The sequence below is a fragment of the Gadus chalcogrammus genome, chromosome 2, assembly GCF_026213295.1.
Source record: "Gadus chalcogrammus isolate NIFS_2021 chromosome 2, NIFS_Gcha_1.0, whole genome shotgun sequence".
Lineage (NCBI taxonomy): Eukaryota > Metazoa > Chordata > Actinopteri > Gadiformes > Gadidae > Gadus > Gadus chalcogrammus.
In genome coordinates this window covers 22,092,757-22,112,186 of record NC_079413.1, presented here as the reverse complement: position 1 = coordinate 22,112,186, position 19,430 = coordinate 22,092,757, and the positions used below count along the sequence as shown (strand labels likewise).

General features: G+C 44.5%; 1 protein-coding gene across 1 annotated transcript; it reads right to left on the bottom strand.

The window, feature by feature from the left end:
* Positions 1-3,046: 3,046 nt before the first annotated feature.
* Positions 3,047-17,674, bottom strand: LOC130399774 (transmembrane protease serine 9-like). The gene is made up of 18 exons (XM_056605010.1): positions 17,590-17,674; positions 15,154-15,174; positions 14,564-14,723; positions 14,168-14,436; positions 13,511-13,647; positions 12,965-13,217; positions 12,324-12,492; positions 11,629-11,885; positions 11,360-11,457; positions 8,980-9,205; positions 8,566-8,725; positions 8,170-8,438; positions 7,631-7,770; positions 7,050-7,314; positions 6,527-6,695; positions 5,829-6,085; positions 5,560-5,657; positions 3,047-3,411 (listed from the first exon to the last, which is right to left on the bottom strand). Exons 1-18 carry the CDS (start codon positions 17,639-17,641, stop codon positions 3,094-3,096), a joined length of 3,318 nt encoding a protein of 1,105 aa, XP_056460985.1. The 5' UTR covers positions 17,642-17,674; the 3' UTR covers positions 3,047-3,093.
* Between the last annotated feature and the right edge of the window lie 1,756 nt (positions 17,675-19,430).

Genomic DNA, 19,430 nt, shown 5'->3' with positions numbered 1-19,430 from the left:
TTTTCCCTCCTACCCCCAACGCCTCCTACCCTGACCTTGACCTGGGCTGACCAATGCACCACCCCCTTCCATTTCCTCTTCCCATGTATCTTTTACCGCCGTTTAATGTATTATCTAGTTGTTTTGTTTTGATTTTTATACTGTGTTTAACAAATGTTCAGTGTCTGTTTTATTGTCTCTGTTTGTCTAATGTTATTTTATTAACATTTTGTTTTACCTTTACTGCACAGTGTCCTTGGGAGACATGAAAGGCGCTTGAAATAAAATGTATGATTATTATTATTATTATACAGCATTGGTACTGATAAATCATACTGATAATAATGGTTAGCTAGCTACTTTTTCAAAATCTGCCCATTTTCATCTTCTTCATTGCCTATTCTCATTTATTTGTTATGGCGTATAGAGTTCAACGTCGTCATAGCTGTGTACGTATTTAGCTTTCTGCAATTCAAGGCCCACCACGGTCGTGCCACTTGGGGAGGGGCCACTCCAGGCGCGTATCAGACGCGGGGGATGAGTACGATGCATCCCCCTCACTTCTATTGGAAGGCCATTCCATCCCCTCCACTTTTGTTCGTCAAATCCTCACAAAAATCAGCTTTTCTAATAAAAAATAGTAAACGTTCGCCTGTTGAATGCAATTTAAAATGGTTGCTATGATTGCATCCCTCTGTATCAAATTATCACTCTGTAAATCCCAGCGCTACAATTTACGTTACGTAGACTAAACAGCTTGCGCAGCCTGCAGAAAGCGCTGGCAGCAGTGCTCCCGAGACCCGACTGCCTGAGAGCTCGGCGCGGTGACCGCGGTCATTCAAGCAGTTTCTCACAGATTGCTGTGCCTAACTGTTCGTGCTGCATACTGACTTGACGCCTTCAATGAAAAGGTAGAATTGAATCACTGTTTTAGATCAGCATCATTCACTGCCTGTAATGAAGGCAACATTTTCAGGCATATTAAGCGATTAAAGCGATTGAGTTTACATGAGTTACATGAGTTTACTCATGAGTTTGAGTTTCAAAGCCAAATAAAGACATTGCAACTGCAAGTCTTATTTTTATAATGTTTTGTCGATTATGTCAAAACTAAAACATCATAATTCAGATCTTTGTAGAACATAATATCTGAAAATGTGCCCAAACAAATTCTTGCCCTGGCTTAACATGGCTATAGCCTACTACATGATATGCACACTGTATGGCTTACTGGGTTATATAAAGGTTTTTGTACAGTATATCCACTGTAGAATGCAATATTGTGTCAGAGCAGTATCCTGTTACTTAGAATTATATCAGACACGTTTTATTTTCAGTTAGTGTATAATCAGTAAGACCACACCATAAACACAGAAGCCCAACATTATACATAGATCATAGATAGGTCTCAGCATGAAATGGAGAACATTTGAAGTTGAACTTGACCACTGGTTTGACAGCCTGCACTCTGTGTGTCACTACATAATAACATCACTACATACAAGTAACAAATGCTCTAGCCAAATGTCATTAGAGCTACAGTTATTGAACATTCATGCAACAGCCTCAAGTGGCTTTACAAATGTGTTTAGTCTCTGCTCATTATGACAAACTAATTGTTCTGCAATCAATTTCCTGTCCAACAGATCCAGCTTGTGCTTTTGAACATAACACACGGTTACACTGTTGAGACATGTTTGCGTCATTGTACTTCGCATCCATGTTTTCAGCCTTCAGAGGCTGCTGAAGCTCCTTTCAGCTTTATCACACAGTGTGTGTGTGTGTGTGTGTGTGTGTGTGCGTGCGTGTATCAAACAAACACACAATGAGTCATACACACACACACACACAGTGTATCTGCTCGCATTTCTTCCATTTTGTAGGCCTAGATGTATGTAAAAGTTCATATAATTGATCATCGCTATTTGGAATGATTATTTCTTCGCCTATTCCAGAACACCCCCACTTTTGGAAAGCTTGATACGCCCCTGGGCCACTCATTTACTCCCCCTCTACTAATATCGAGTTGGTTGGAACAGTTTGTGAGTGCTTGCGTGTGTTTGTATGTGGGAGACAGTGAGAGAGAGAGTAGCGCACAGCTTTGGCTAGCCTGACGGCGCAGCAAGGAACTTACATATTATGCGATAGTTAGCTCGCAAAATCAGCCCGGCGGTCGGCCCCGAAACGTTAACAGCCCACCGGGAATTCCCTCGACTCTCCCGGTTACCACGCCGCTACTGAGCGTCATACTGTCAGTCCTCTAATCCTCAATAATAACACCAAACTCCTCCATCAAGTCCTTGAGCAACATTTTTTCAAATGACAAAAAGTTGGATCCCCTTTGACGTGCCATATCTTAATTTAACGTGACGTGCCATGTCTAAAAAATGTACATGTAAAAATGTAAGTGCTGTAGTGTCAGCTGTAACAGTTAAGGTAACAACGGTTACATTTATTCAAAAAGCAACGAGTTTACGAGAGAGCTTGTGAATATATTGTGGTCCATCTTTATCGAACCTACATCCTGAATTTGTTCACATTTCGCCGGAATCCATCTTGGCAGACACTGAACACAAACTAATCCTATTTTAATCCTTGTTTAAACTAGTTTACCTAATCCAGAGTTACAACTAAAATGTCTAACACATCTGTGATTAATTATGAATCAGTTTTAACCTAGATTTACTTACCATAGATTAACCCTAAACCAGGATTAATCAATCCATGTTGGTGCAACCCAGCCATAGTGTTTGTATTACTGCTGAAACAGTGGGTTCCCATTGACTGTTCTCCCAACTGTAATGGTATTATTAAGTACTCATATCGGGCATTCACACGTCAAAAACCTCTACAGCGGTATTCATTTGTCATGATCAACTTGTTTAACTGAATTTATTTTTAAAATAAAACTTTGACATTGACTTTTCTGCTTGTTAAGGTCATATGACAAACCCCCAGTGTAATTACATTCCCAACCTTTAGTCTCTCCTAACCATTGCTAGCTAAACGAAAGACAATTCCAACCCCAAACAAAATAAGAAGCACATATCAAAAAGAGATATGAGTCGATATGATATGATAGGAGGAGTCGAGCCCTTCCAGGCCACGCTACCTCTAGACCAGCGCAGAGAAGAGGTAGATGGAGGAGAGGAGGAGGGGGTAGGACATGGAGAAGCGTGCGTCTGACGCGTGACTGGTGGTGGGGGCGGTGGTGGTGGTGGGGGCGGTGGTTGTGGTGGCGCTAGCGGGGGACGGAAGACTCCCCAGAGTTTCCCTCAGGAAGCTAGCAAATCGCGTTGTGGAGATGAACATGGACTGGTCGGCGGCTCTCTCTGAGCGCACCATGCTGCTGTTGCCCATGACGTTGGGAAGCCCGGCCACTTGGGTCCAAGAGTTGCCGCTCTTGCACATCAGGGGGCCTCCGGCGTCACCCTGAAACCAAATACACGTTGTCATCCCCACCGGCACCTAGCCACACACAGCCCTCCAAACTAACTCCAGAGCACCAACATGTGTCCACCCCTAGCTTGAAAACGACTGTAACATATGAATGTAGCCTACCAATGACAAATAATGCTCAATTCTCACATATAGTTAGCATCAGGGCACGATTGCCATATTTAAGTCATATTTTGGCCAAATTGTGATATCTGATTCACTGGGCCTCATTGGCTATATCTTATATCTATACCTTCTAACTTTTTACGCTAAATACACGATGAACTTTAAAATATGACTTAAGCATTATGCTAAGGCAAACGGCTATGATGTAAATCTTGAACATACATTTTGGTATGGTGAGCAGTGGCGGCTAGTGATCAAAAATGTCGGTGGGGCACAGTTATAGACAGTGGGTCTGGGGTCCCCCCCCCCCGCAGAATTGATTTCCTGTATTCTGGTGCTTTTTGGGGATGGCCACTACCTATTTACCTACTATTCATTCAGATTCATAGCCTAGATCCTGACTTGCAGGGCCTGGACAAGCTTACACTCCATATGCATACCTACTTTATGGCCATTCAACCAGCCATTGCTATTTGACCCATTGTTGTTATTCTGATATTGAGGCCGTTTCTCAATTCCTAGCACGCGTACTACGGACTCGATGACTTGCAAGTTCGTACTTGGCAAGTCCGTACTTCAAGCACAGACTTGCGAGTACGCACCTGCAATTGGAACAGCAGCGGACTCGATGAAGTCACCGACTCTGCTCGTCCGTTAACTGTGCTACGGCCTCATTTAGGCATATACTACTGAACAATATAAACAAATGATATAAATCAAAATCCCAGCCTCTTTCATTTTCAAATAGTATGTAAATATTCTGAATGAATAAAAATTGAAAAGATATGCGTGTCCTGTCATGTGTATAAGCTATACACACACGACTTTATATATATATGTATTTATATATTATCTTATATTATTATTATTATTATATTATATATTATATAAATATATATATAAGTTAAGAGTAACTTAAGCTACAGTTGTGCGTCTTCTCCATATTGTCCGCCATCGTACTGCTGCGAGGGCGAAATGCATCCTGGGATTTATAGCGATTGCAAGCACACACGAGCCACCTCCGATGCATGCTCGGTGAAACGGCGAGATCGAGCACGCATCGATCTCGCCGTTTCACTTCCGGGTTTTACGACAGTACTCGCTTGATGCGTGCTTCGAATTGGAACAGTGCTCGGGCAACGACTGATGACGTTTCACGAGTCCACGAGCACACGAGCACGCACAAGTACGCGAATTGAGAAACGGCCTGAGACAAATCATGATCACTGTCCTATAGCGTCCATTTTTTGTGAAAATCAATGTCTACTTCAAATGCAGTTAGAAATATGGGACAGTTGCTTCATTTTGTTTATATGCCACAGGCCGAAGGACTTAATTAATATGTAACTTACGTGCTCCTTTTAAGTATAACATTGCTTGGGGAGTCCAATTCCTCCACTGAAAAGGGTTGAAAGTGCTTGCAACTCTCTGCTATTTAGCAATCTATCTCTTCTCTACTTGTAGTTGTGTTGCGCGAAATGCTGCTGAGGGAGGTAACCTATTTGATTGATTTGCTGAATTGTCCAATCATGTGGTGATAAAAAAGAAAAGCAATACCATTGGCCTGGGGCGCACACTGATGCGACCCAAGGGCGAATTTTCTTGTGCCAATGAAAAGTTGTCTCTGCTTGATAGACAGCAAAAAGTTAGCGAGCTTTCATTGACTTCAACGTGGCCGGCGCCCCTGACTTGGAGGAAGGCTTTATTTCGAAAGACCAATAACTAGCCTAGCCCAAATCATTGTCGTTCAGGCACATTTAAATGGTTGCTGGCAGTGACAAGTATATCACACAATTAAACGAGGATAAACACTGTTTAATGTATGCAACTATGTATTTTTGTTGATTTAACGCTATGTATTTTTGTTGATTTATTTCGTATTGATAATAGTTGATTAATAGTTGGCAGATATATTCAAGTGAAGACTTCACGGAGGGGCGGCGCCCTAGCGCCCTCTATTGACCCACCGCCACTGATTGTGAGCCATGAATTAAGAGGATTCTGAACTTTCCTTACCATTCTCACAGTCAGCGCTTCGGTGCAGAAGTAGTCACTGGATGACGTGTTGCTACAACCCACCACCGTGGTGTTGAACTCCTGCAGGGTTTCTTGGGCTGTGGTCAGGTCAGAGAAAGTCACGGTCAACCAAACAGTTTGGACAATATACAGAGTCACGCTGAGTGCTTGAAACAAAGAACTAGTAGAACTACAATCAATGATCCGATTTTGTAACAAAAAGCCTTGTTGACACCAGAAGGGGGTGCGCTGTGGATGGGGGTCCTCACCGCCTCCCTGGCCCATGCCCCAGCCTGCCATCCAACAGTCATTGTTGTTCAGGAAGCTGCCCATCCCCTGGTCCAGACAGATGGGCTGGATGTAGTCCGAGAGCCTCGGTGCACTGGACAGCATGAGCACGGCGATGTTGTCTCCGGTGAGATTGCTGAGGGTGATGGATTTCACCCCCAGGGTCATGTTGAAGGAGTTGGGGCCGTTCAGATTCCGGCGGCCCAACTCAACCGTCCAGTAGGAGGCATTGGGGTACCTAAGTGAAGGGAGGGAAACCACCAAGGTGAGGGATCGACGGCCATTTGAAACAGGATATCGTCAGGTAAAGAAACCCTGATCCAATTGGATCACGGTGCAGATAGGCTTATCCCTCAACAACAACGGCACACCTATTTTTATATCTAAGGATTGATAGATGCGTTTTTGAACACTCTGATTCATGCAAATAAGTTGTACAACGCTCGATAAATGTGTGGAGTAACCATTGAGTGATTAGCAAGGGCAAAGGGATTATTTTTGTCAGGTGGGAATTATGTTCCCCTTGTTTATATTTTTGTAAAATGTAAAATTCAATCAAAATAACTTTGAAAGAAAGGATTGATACATGGTTGTGCTCGGATAAAACATAAAGAGCAACATACACAGAACACACGTCGTACAGCTTCATCGTCAAGACAGACGCAACAAGCAGACTTACATGGTGAAGCACGAGGCGTCGCTCAGGACGGCATCCGCAGTCACCAGGGTGCCGCCACACATGTGCGTGCCGTTGACCTGCAGGCTAGCGATCCAGGGCCACACGCCGGCGGACTGCACCAGCCCCCTGCTGTCGCGGGTGTTCATGGGGGCGCTGCCGCACGTCAACGCTGGAACCAGGGACCATCAGGGGTGGGCCAAAGAAGGAAGAAATGGAAGAGGTCAACAAACATTGTAATGCTTATGAAATAGAAACCTTGCAGCTTTAGCCGAGCCGCGACCCGATGCTTTAGTCAAGGGAAGTAATCCAGTAAATTCTAGTTGGCTTTTCTGTATATTTTGTTACTTAAATAAATGTATTACTGGCTTAGGGGGAATTGATCATTGGTATGTCAGAGTAACAGTCAGAATAATGTCAGAATAACAGTCCATCATGGATGACCAAATTATAGTTTTACCTTCACACTCTAGCATATCACTAGGTTACCACTGCGACGTGTGTCAACAAATACCAAGTATCCAACCATTGTCCATTGTCCATTGTGCGATCGGTGAGGCGGTGACTGGGCCACAGTTGAAGGTGGCGTCGCTGTCGGTTCCCGCGGAGCGGAAGTCAACAAAGCCGGGCTGGTTGGTGGTGATGATACCGTTGATCCATGCCTGATATTTTGACACTCTGGCGTATACTCCAGGGAAGTTGGGCAAGGCACATCCATAACCAAAGCTCACCACTCCCGACTGGACCCACTGCACACCCTGTTTGCCTACAAGAGGACCCCCAGAGTCACCCTTTAGGGGAAGAGGATCAAAGCCACGATGGGTTAGCAAAATACCTAAAACTGCATGAAGTCAGAGTCATTGCCAGGTCCTTTATGATTGGTGTTGTGCTTTGGGTGTCTGATGCTGAATTGGTGGGGTACGTTTTGTTTTGCACATATATATAGCGCTTTTTCTTGCGCTATATGGCCTAACTCACTATGTCATCCCTTCTGCCTCACCTAATGCACCATTTTTGCATGCTCAACTGCATTTTGTTGTCAAGAACAAAAATAGTTGAATCTAATCTAGTCTAGGGAGCTCCTCTAAAAACATGTTTAACAGTTACCTGACACGAGTCCTTCCCTCCGGCCGACAATCCAGCGCAGATCATGTTGTTGGTGATTTTGCCCTCCCCATAGTTACAGTTACACTCCCTGTTGCCCACTATGGGCAGGTCCACTTCCTGGAGGATGTCCGCAAGTGAACCTATGAATGGAAGGAATGGAACGGGACTTTGAAAAGGCAGCTCATGCTGGGGCCCTGCTGTGTGGTACTTGATTTAAGGCCGTATCGACCCCCTCAGTGGGTCTGACAGTGCACAATGCAAGTGCGGAGACCCCACTCTAAACTGTGGCACACATTTTAACTAGTTAAATGGTACATGGTCTGCATATATATGACGCATTTCTAACCAGTGGCCACTAAGAGCGCTTCACAATATGGTCAACCATTCAACCATTCATGCACGCATTCACACACCGTCGGCGGTGTCAACCATGCAAGGCGACAGCCAGCTCGTCAGGACCAGTTAGGGTGTCTTGTCTCAGAGACACCTCAACACTCAGGACTAGGTCTAGGGACATACGCCAGAAGAAGAAGACCCACCTCCAAACGAGGTGGTGCCCCAGCCAGTGACCCAGTTGATGATGCCGCTGTTGAAAGTGCTTCCGTCCGCGGCCAGGCAGACGGGCGCGATGTAGTCTGTGAAGGTGACAGCCGAGGAGAGCTCCAGCAGGCAGATGTCGTTGTCGTTGGTGATCCCACTGTAATCGGGGTGACAGACAATCCTGGAGATGGTCCGGGACACCTCGTTGGGGTTGCTGCCCGCCTGGTCCTGACGGCCCAGGAAGACCGTGAAACCTGTCGTGTCAGTTCTGATCGGAAAGGAAAAAACGTCACCGTTAGTCTCGTTCGTCTGAAATTAATGTTCATCGAGTTGTTGACGAACCAGAGATGAGGAACATGTTTTGGCTATTGCCGGATGTAGAAGATTGACGTTACGTGGTGAAGCAGTGGGCAGCGGTCAGCACCCACAGATTGTTGATCAGAGACCCCCCACAGAAGTGGCCAAAGCTCTGCAAACTGGCCTGCCAGGGCCAGGTGCCCGGAGCAGCATCCACTCCTCCAACGATCTTGGAGTTGAGAGGAGCCCGACCACACACTGAAAAAGGTTCAAGGTATCAGAGAAGGAGCAATGGCCTCTGAACGCCTGCTGCTGCAGTGCCCCTGACTAAAGACAAAGCCCACATTCTCTGCCTCACTTCATTTTTAATAGTATACTCAGAATACATTTCATTGATATAGCTCTTTTCAAAATACACTTTGCACAATACCAAAAAGAGTAAAATAAAGTCACGGGTAGTTATCCATGAAAATATACAATGCCTATATATATGCAAAGATAACATGCTATACACAAACTGGTGGTGGGAGCGGTGGTTGTGGTGGCGTTGGCGGGGGACGGCAGACTCCCCAGAGTTTCCCTCAGGAAGCTAGAAAATCGCGCTGTAGAGGTGAACATGGACTGGTCGGCGGCTCTCTCTGAGCGCACCATGCTGCTGTTGCCCATGACGTTGGGAAGCCCGGCCACTTGGGTCCAAGAGTTGCCGCTCTTGCACATTAGGGGGCCTCCGGCGTCACCCTGAAACCAAACACACATTGTCATCCCCACCGGCACCTAGCCTCACACAGCCCTCAAAACTAACTCCAGAGCATCAACATGTGTCCATCCCTAGCTTGAAAACGACTGTAACATATGAATGTAGCCTACCAATGACAAATAATGCGCAATTCTCACATATAGTTAGCATCAGGGCACGATTGCCATATTTAAGTCATATTTTGGCCAAATTGTGATATCTGATTCAATGGGCCTCATTGGCTATATCTTATATCTATACCTTCTAACTTTTTACGCTAAATACACGATGAACTTTAAAATATGACTTAAGCATTATGCTAAGGCAAACGACTATGATGTAAATCTTGAACATACATTTTGGCATGGTGAGCAGTGGCGGCTAGTGATCAAAAATGTCGGTGGGGCACAGTTATAGACAGTGGGTCTGGGGTCCCCCCCCCCCCGCAGAATTGATTTCCTGTATTCTGGTGCTTTTTGGGGATGGCCACTACCTATTTACCTACTATTCATTCAGATTCATAGCCTAGATCCTGACTTGCAGGGCCTGGACAAGCTTACACTCCATATGCAGACCTACTTTATGGCCATTCAACCAGCCATTGCTATTTGACCCATTGTTGTTATTCTGATATTGAGGCCGTTTCTCAATTCCTAGCACGCGTACTACGGACTCGATGACTTGCAAGTTCGTACTTGGCAAGTCCGTGCTTCAAGCACAGACTTGCGAGTACGCACCTGCAATTGGAACAGCAGCGGACTCGATGAAGTCACCGACTCTGCTCGTCCGTTAACTGTGCTACGGCCTCATTTAGGCATATACTACTGAACAATATAAACAAATGATATAAATCAAAATCCCAGCCTCTTTCATTTTCAAATAGTATGTAAATATTCTGAATGAATAAAAATTGAAAAGATATGCGTGTCCTGTCATGTGTATAAGCTATACACACACGACTTTATATATATATATATTTATATATTATCTTATATTATTATTATTATTATATTATATATTATATAAATATATATATAAGTTAAGAGTAACTTAAGCTACAGTTGTGCGTCTTCTCCATATTGTCCGCCATCGTACTGCTGCGAGGGCGAAATGCATCCTGGGATTTATAGCGATTGCAAGCACACACGAGCCACCTCCGATGCATGCTCGGTGAAACGGCGAGATCGTGCACGCATCGATCTCGCCGTTTCACTTCCGGGTTTTACGACAGTACTCGCTTGATGCGTGCTTCGAATTGGAACAGTGCTCGGGCAACGACTGATGACGTTTCACGAGTCCACGAGCACACGAGCACGCACAAGTAGGCGAATTGAGAAACGGCCTGAGACAAATCATGATCACTGTACTATAGCGTCCATTTTTTGTGAAAATCAATGTCTACTTCAAATGCAGTTAGAAATATGGGACAGTTGCTTCGTTCGTGCTTTGTTTATATGCCACAGGCCGAAGGACTTAATTAATATGTAACTTACGTGCTCCTTTTAAGTATAACATTGCTTGGGGAGTCCAATTCCTCCACTGAAAAGGGTTGAAAGTGCTTGCAACTCTCTGCTATTTAGCAATCTATCTCTTCTCTACATGTAGTTGTGTTGCGCGAAATGCTGCTGAGGGAGGTAACCTATTTGATTGATTTGCTGAATTGTCCAATCATGTGGTGATAAAAAAGAAAAGCAATACCATTGGCCTGGGGCGCACACTGATGCGACCCGAGGGCGAATTTTCTTGCGCCAATGAAAAGTTGTCTCTGCTTGATAGACAGCAAAAAGTTAGCGAGCTTTCATTGACTTCAACGTGGCCGGCGCCCCTGACTTGGATGAAGGCTTTATTTCGAAAGACCAATAACTAGCCTAGCCCAAATCATTGTCGTTCAGGCACATTTAAATGGTTGCTGGCAGTGACAAGTATATCACACAATTAAACGAGGATAAACGCTGTTTAATGTATGCACTATGTATTTTTGTTGATTTAACGCTATGTATTTTTGTTGATTTATTTCGTATTGATAATAGTTGATTAATAGTTGGCAGATATATTCAAGTGAAGACTTCACGGGGGGGCGGCGCCCTAGCGCCCTCTATCGACCCACCGCCACTGATTGTGAGCCATGAATTAAGAGGATTCTGAACTTTCATTACCATTCTCACAGTCAGCGCTTCGGTGCAGAAGTAGTCACTGGATGACGTGTTGCTACAACCCACCACCGTGGTGTTGAACTCCTGCAGGGTTTCTTGGGCTGTGGTCAGGTCAGAGAAAGTCACGGTCAACCGAACAGTTTGGGCAATATACAGAGTCATGCTGAGTGCTTGAAACAAAGAACTAGTAGAACTACAATCAATGATCCGATTTTGTAACAAAAAGCCTTGTTGACACCAGAAGGGGGTGCGCTGTGGATGGGGGTCCTCACCGCCTCCCTGGCCCATGCCCCAGCCTGCCATCCAACAGTCAGTGTTGTTCAGGAAGCTGCCCATCCCCTGGTCCAGACAGATGGGCTGGATGTAGTCCGAGAGCCTCGGTGGACTGGACAGCATGAGCACGGCGATGTTGTCTCCGGTGAGATTGCTGAGGGTGATGGATTTCACCCCCAGGGTCATGTTGAAGGAGTTGGGGCCGTTCAGATTCCGGCGGCCCAACTCAACCGTCCAGTAGGAGGCATTGGGGTACCTAAGTGAAGGGAGGGAAACCACCAGGGTGAGGGATCGACGGCCATTGGAAACAGGATATCGTCAGGTAAAGAAACCCTGATCCAATTGGATCACGGTGCAGATAGGCTTATCCCTCAACAACAACGGCACACCTATTTTTATATCTAAGGATTGATAGATGCGTTTTTTAACACTGATTTATGCAAATAAGTTGTACACCGCTCGATAAATGTGTGGAGTAACCATTGAGTGATAGCAAGGGCAAAGGGATTATTGTTGTCAGGTGGGAATTATGTTCCCCTTGTTTATATTTTTGTAAAATGTAAAATTCAATCAAAATAACTTTGAAAGAAAGGATTGATACATGGTTGTGCTCGGATAAAACATAAAGAGCAACATACACAGAACACACGTCGTACAGCTTCATCGTCAAGACAGACGCAACAAGCAGACTTACATGGTGAAGCACGAGGCGTCGCTCAGGACGGCATCCGCAGTCACCAGGGTGCCGCCGCACATGTGCGTGCCGTTGACCTGCAGGCTAGCGATCCAGGGCCACACGCCGGTGGACTGCACCAGCCCCCTGCTGTCGCGGGTGTTCATGGGGGCGCTGCCGCACGTCAACGCTGGAACCAGGGACCATCAGGGGTGGGCCAAAGAAGACAGAAATGGAAGAGGTCAACAAACATTGTAATGCTTATGAAATAGAAACCTTACAGCTTTAGCCGAGCCGCGACCCGATGCTTTAGTTAAGGGAAGTAATCCAGTCAATTCTAGTTGGCTTTTCTGTATATTTTGTTACTTAAATAAATGTATTACTGGCTTAGGGGGAATTGATCATTGGTATGTCAGAATAACAGTCAGAAAAATAAACAAAATCACTACAAAAACAATAGGGATCCAACCTGTTGGCTTGGACCCCTAATAATTTCAGAATAACAGTCTATCATAGATGACCAAATGATAGTTTTACCTCCACACTCCACACTCTCACTAGCATATCACTATGTTACCACTGCGACGTGTGTCAACAAAGACCAAGTATCCATCCATTGTCCATTGTCCATTGTCCACGGATGGAGACAAAAGGCCACTTACGTGCGGGGGCGGTCGGTGAGGCGGTGACTGGGCCACAGTTGAAGGTGGCGTCGCTGTTGATTCCCCCGGATCGGAAGTCAACGAAGCCGGGCTGGTGGGTGGTGATGATACCGTTGATCCATGCCTGATATTCAGATACTCTGGCGTATACTCCAGGGAAGTTGGGCAAGGCACATCCATAACCAAAGCTCACCACTCCCGACTGGACCCACTGCGGACCCTGTTTGACTACAAGAGGACCACCAGAGTCACCCTTTAGGGGAAGAGGATCAAAGCCACGATGGGTTAGCAAAATACCTCCAACTGCATGAAGTTAGAGTCATTGCCAGGTCCTTTATGATTGGTGTTGTGCTTTTGGTGTCTGATGCTTAAATGGTGGGGTATGTTTTATTTTGTGCACTTTTTTGCCTAACACACTATGTCATCCCGCCTGCCTCACCTAATGCACTATTTTCACATGCTTAAGTGCATTTTGTTGTCCAGAACAAAAATAGCTGAATCGAATCTAGTCGAGTGAGCTCCTCTAAAAACATGTTTAACAGTTACCTGACACGAGTCCTTCCCTCCGGCCGACAATCCAGCGCAGATCATGTTGTTGGTGATTTGGCCCACATAGCTGCAGTCACACTCCCTGTTGCCCACTATGGGCAGGTCCACTTCCTGGAGGATGTCTGCGGCTGAACCTATGAATGGAAGGAATGAAACGGGACTTTGAAAAGGCAGCTCATGCTGGGGCCCTGCTGTGTGAACCGACTGGATTCACGGTCGTATCGACCCCCCTCAGTGGGTCTGACAGTGCACAATGCAAGTGCGGAGACCCCACTCATATAACGTATGTCTAACCAGTGGCCACTGTGGCCGCTTTACAATATGGCCCAACATTCAACCATTCATGCACACATTCACACACCGACGGCGGTGTCAACCATGCAAGGCGAGCGACAGCCAACTCGTCGGGAGCAGTTAGGGTGAGGTGTCTTGTCTCAGGGACACCTCGACACTCAGCTAGGAGGAGCCGGGGATCAAACTTTTAACCTTCCGGGTACCCGGCGCCAACCAGCTATTACTTCTGAGCCGCATGCCCAAAGAACCAGCCCCCGAACGGCGAACTTGTTCTTAATGACCTTGACACTAGAATGCCGGACTGGCTCGCCTCAACAGAGCTGAAGGTCTAAGAACATACGCCAGAAGAAGAAGACCCACCTCCAAACGAGGTGGCGCCCCAGCCAGTGACCCAGTTGATGATGCCGCTGTTGAAAGTGCTTCCGTCCGCGGCCAGGCAGACGGGCGCGATGTAGTCTGTGAAGGTGACAGCCGAGGAGAGCTGCAATAGGCAGATGTCGTTGTCGTTGGTGGTCCCACTGTAATCGGGGTGACAGACAATCCTGGAGATGGTCCGGGACTGCTCGTTGGGGTTGCTGCCCGCCTGGTCCTGACGGCCCAGGATGACCGTGAGACCTGTCGTGTCATTTCTGATCGGAAAGGAAAAAACGTCACCGTTAATCTCGTTCGTCTGAAATTAATGTTCATCGAGTTGTTGACGAACCAGAGATGAGGAACATGTTTTGGCTATTGCCGGATGTTGAAGGTTGACTTTACGTGGGGAAGCAGTGGGCAGCAGTCAGCACCCACAGATTGTTGATCAGAGACCCCCCACAGAAGTGGCCAAACCACTGCAAACTGGCCTGCCAGGGCCAGGTGCCCGGAGCAGCATCCACTCCTCCAACGATCTTGGTGTTGAGAGGAGCCCGACCACATACTGAAAAAGGTTCAAGGTATCAGAGAAGGAGCAATGGTCTATGAATGCCTGCTGCTGCAGTGCCCCTGACTAAAGACAAAGCCCACATTCTCTGCTGCACTTGATTTTTAATAGTATACTCTGAATACATTTCATTGATATAGCTCTTTTCTAAATACTCAGACACTTTGCACAATACCAAAAAGAGTAAAATAAAGTCACAGGTAGATATCCATGAAAATATACAATGCCTATATATATGCAAAGATAACATGCTATACACAAACTGAAATATTTTTAGCGTGAAATTGATAAATTTTAAATACATTGATTCAAGCAGAATGTATGGGCATCGATAAGGAAATAGGGCAGCCTCTAGGGGAATGTAAATAAATGGTCAAGTTAAATTATAATTAATTAAAACGTAGCGTTTTTATTTAGAATTTCTTACCATTTAGCTGTGAGGACACCTCTGCAAAAAGAAAAGGGAGAAAATGTATAACAAGTGAATCAAATATAATATGATCATAATAATATAATATAATGATAACTATAATTATAATAATAAAATACAATTTTGTCAAAATAAAGTCCCGATGTTGTAATTCTGTGTCTGTTCCCTGGGAGGTAGTGCAGTCTGTTTAACTCAAACGTTTCTGAGTTTACAGCCATGTGAAAGTTGTGTACATCCAGTTACCATTGATTACCATTTGATCGAATAACATATTTTTTATATATATTTATCCTAAGCTACATTATAATAGAATAGTCATTGAATATATTCACTAGGTAAAAAATTGTTAACAGATATGTTGTTCAACAAATTGGCGGAGCTATTTCAGGCAGGACCTATCAGTTGACAGCTCAACGGTCCAATCTCAGGCTCATACTCTGATAGGCGGACCATCGAGTGGCTGCTCACTGCAGAGCCAATAAAACTCTTTGATTGGTCCATGGAATTTCTCCTACTGTGATGGAAATGTACATTTCGTGACGGAAGTAGGAACAACGAAAAAACAAAACAGCTAATAAATCTGCTCCTGTGAGTGTCACTGATCCGTACCGGAAACCAATATATTTTTACCTAACCATAACCATGATCATAACCAACAATTCTACCCCTAACCTCTAAACCTAACCATCACCTTACCTTAACCCCTAAACCCGACCATAACCCTAATCCTAACCATAACCCCTAAACCAAACCAAAACCCTACCTTAAACCCTAATCATAACCACAATCCACTTTTAACCCTTAACCTAACCCCTAAACCTAACCATAACCCTACCTTCACCTCGTTGATTGACCAGCATAAAACCCAATCAGCAATTTGACTCTGCAGTACGCATCACTTGAGTGAGTCAATTTAAGACCTCTTATCTCACAAGCACACTCTGTGAAGTTAATTCTTGAAGTTGGTTCTTCTCTGTTTGGCGTATCCTACACAATGGGTGTCTGACACAACCCATTTGGTACTGTATAGTCCTAGTATCTGTGGTCAGATGTTGGCATGCTGTTGGCATTCTGTATCTGACATCTGTATGTCATGCTTCCAGTCCTACAACAGGGAGCACATTAAAAGAGTGACATCATACCAGGAAACTAGAGTGTATCTCAAAATCATGTCCTACAATAACTGATTAACTGGGGTTATTTCTGACACAACAAGGATCCTGAGGTAGGGTTGGACTTGATTCCAGAAACATCAAATGAAGTGCTGACAGCTCCATTCATAATCTGATGCATACAGGTTTTTGTCGGTCTGGTTCATGGGGAATGAGACTAAAGGCATTTTAATAACATTCAGGGATTCTCCACCACCCCACTATTGTGGTTCTGCTGAGTCAATTATTGACGGAAAATATGTTCACACAAAGTCAGTGGTGAAAGCAATTTACAAGTCAAAGAACCCCACTCAATGGCAGCTGCTCTCTTTAAATAGAAGGCAATGCAGAGTTTCTCTAACACAGGTGACAGAGTCTCCGGTGAGTGTACATTCGTATTGAATGATGATCTAGTTTACAATATACGGTAGTTACTACTACCTATGATTTGATTCATAATTATTCATCAATTATTCTTGCTACAATTTAATATACATTTCACACTGTCAAAGGATTAAATTGGCAATAATATAGAATACTATATATAATTAGAATAATATATAGATCATATCCTAGTAATATTTGTGTGGTATTTTACGCAATCATTTTCTCAAATTTTGGTTGGTGTTACTTGAGTTTGTGGTGGAGATTGTGGTCGTCCTTCAGCCTTGTGCCCCAAAAAAGTGGGGAACCACTCAAGGCAGAACCAGAGGCCTTGAGCTACCGAGTGAAACATGAGCCGCCTGTATGACTTCCTCATCGCATCGGAAAATGGCATGAACAGATTACCGGGAGAAAGTGCTATTCACCATAATGTGGCTTATCTTGTTTGGTTCACATCGTATTTTTAAGATGGTAAACGCAAAAACCCTGGTGGACAGCTTTGGCCAGTTTTGTTTCTTGTTTGAAGGCGGTTAGTTCAGTTCCCTTATAAAGCATAGAAGCGCTGTCCATTTGTAGTGTGCATTCTTAATGAATAAAGAATTTAATGAAGGACACCAAATCCCTTTGGGAAAAACTGCTAAGGAAAACCAGATATAATTTAAGGCAGTGATTGCAATACAAAGCTTTGAGCTTTCTTCAGAGTGTATACACTCACACACACACACACACACACACACACACACACACACACACACACACACACACACACACACACACACACACACACATATATACACCCACACAAGTGTGATCTGAGGACAAACAATCCTATCCATGAACCGGTCTATGTCCAGGTGAGCTGTCCAGGTAGCCCAGGAGGAAGGAGAGGGGTACTTACCATGCACCACCAGTAGTAGCACCGCCACCCATAGCGCCTTGAGTCCAGCCATCCCAACAGTTTCAAGTCCTCAATTCAGTTGAGCCTTTTAAAACCTTTTTCTCCTCCCCTTTGCTTGTCACTCGACTGCCACAGCACAACACAGGTGGAAGACACGCCCACGGGACAGGTGCGACTGCTTCTGCCCGTGTAAACTACATCATTACCTCACCTATGTTCAGGGCTGTGTTAGATGGTTGGCCCATCACCCGCCACAAGTACTTGCGTAATGCAGGGAATGCATGTTCGCCGGAGGCAGGCGGTCTAGCCTATAGTACATCTATGTCACCACCGTTTAGGTAACCCTAACTCTAACCTTAATTGGGTAACAATGCAAAAGAGCGGCAAAACACTTGAATGCCTCAGCTCGCCCCTACTAGGCTTGGTACTTGGTCAGTTTTTTTGGTATTTTGGTATTTTGGTATATTGGTTGCTGAAACAGTGTGTTCAAATTAGTTCTTTAAACTATAATTGTAATATTAAGTACTCGTATCGGTACTCCGTATCGGCAAATACCAAAAAGTAGTTACTTATACTTGGTCAGTGATCATGTAGGATGATAGTAAAAACCTCAGCATAGAAATTTTTTTGTAGTGCGACACTAGCAAAGACATTTCAGCACATCATCAAAACTGCCTATTCCATCTGATGCCAATTGCTGTCCCTTACTATTGTTATTTTTTCTTTATCTTATTGTTGTTTTTTCTTAATGACTTGTGTGTGTCTTTTCCCGGCGTCCCTGAGTGCCAAGAAAGACGCCTTCAAATGAAATGTATAATTTTTATTATTATTATTATTATTATCATCATTGAGAACTACAGCTGCAATGCAACATTCAGGACAGGCCTGATGCGATGGACGTAATGAATTTAGTTTTTAGTTTAGGCTACCTTCCACCACGTCTCCCCAAAGTGATCAAAGTGATCATTGCCGAATGGCATTAGAAAACACCCGTTAATGCCAAAAACGACAAAAACTGGACTTTAACCCTATTTTGGAGACATTTTATAAATGATACACATATTGTGAGTGATTTCTGTGCCCATTAATCAAAACTTCCGGTTACTTCCTAGGCCTTCAACTCCAAAGCGCAAATTCATTCTGACAGGGAAAGCGCAAGCTTCTGTCTCTTTATTTATAACCATTTTTACTTTTAGATATGAATTATTGTTGATACTATTGTACAAATAAATAATGTAAAAGAAAAAACATCTTACAATATCAAGTAGAAATGTTTGATATTCTCTTATCAGGGTGGATGACATAGGTTGGTGGCACCGGAATTGAAAAACATAAAGTAAATGAAAGGAAGACTGTGTTGTTTAAACCTTGAAGGCATGTGTGCTTTAACTCCATAATGTAAGTTAATAATCCGGTGTTTCAGTCCCTCGTGTCACGTGACCTTGTGTACACAAAACCTCTTCAATCCTCAACACATCGGCTTATTTACTAATTTGCTTATTTACTTAAACAGGAAGCGTTGAACAATACAATAGGAAAAACCACACCACACTGCTTTAGTTCGAAAACGCATTTAATTTTCAAAACAAACAATACACATCGCGTTTTAAAGCACAACACAAAAGCCTTGCAAATCAAACGAAAAACGACTTGTGACGCCTTGGGAGACAAAAGACGGGACGCCGCCATCAGGGTTGCCGCAGGAGGTTGACTTTCAGAACAAACAGCAGAGAAAGAGAGAGAAAGGGGGAGGGGGAGAAGAGAGAGAGAGAGAGAGAGAGGCGTCCTTGATGGGGCCTGGGGGGTCACGACAGGGGGGTAAAAAGATGGCCGGTCCGTGC

What these genes read in the sequence shown, in the direction of transcription:
- LOC130399774 (XM_056605010.1), bottom strand. Translation starts at nt 17,641, where the DNA reads ATGGCTGGACTCAAGGCGCTATGGGTGGCGGTGCTACTACTGGTGGTG. An exon ending in GCTACTACTGGTGGTGCATG is followed by an intron (nt 15,175 to 17,589) that starts GTAAGTACCCCT and finishes TTCTTTTTGCAG; the next exon opens with AGGTGTCCTCACAGCTAAAT. An exon ending in GGTGTCCTCACAGCTAAATG is followed by an intron (nt 14,724 to 15,153) that starts GTAAGAAATTCT and finishes AACCTTTTTCAG; the next exon opens with TATGTGGTCGGGCTCCTCTC.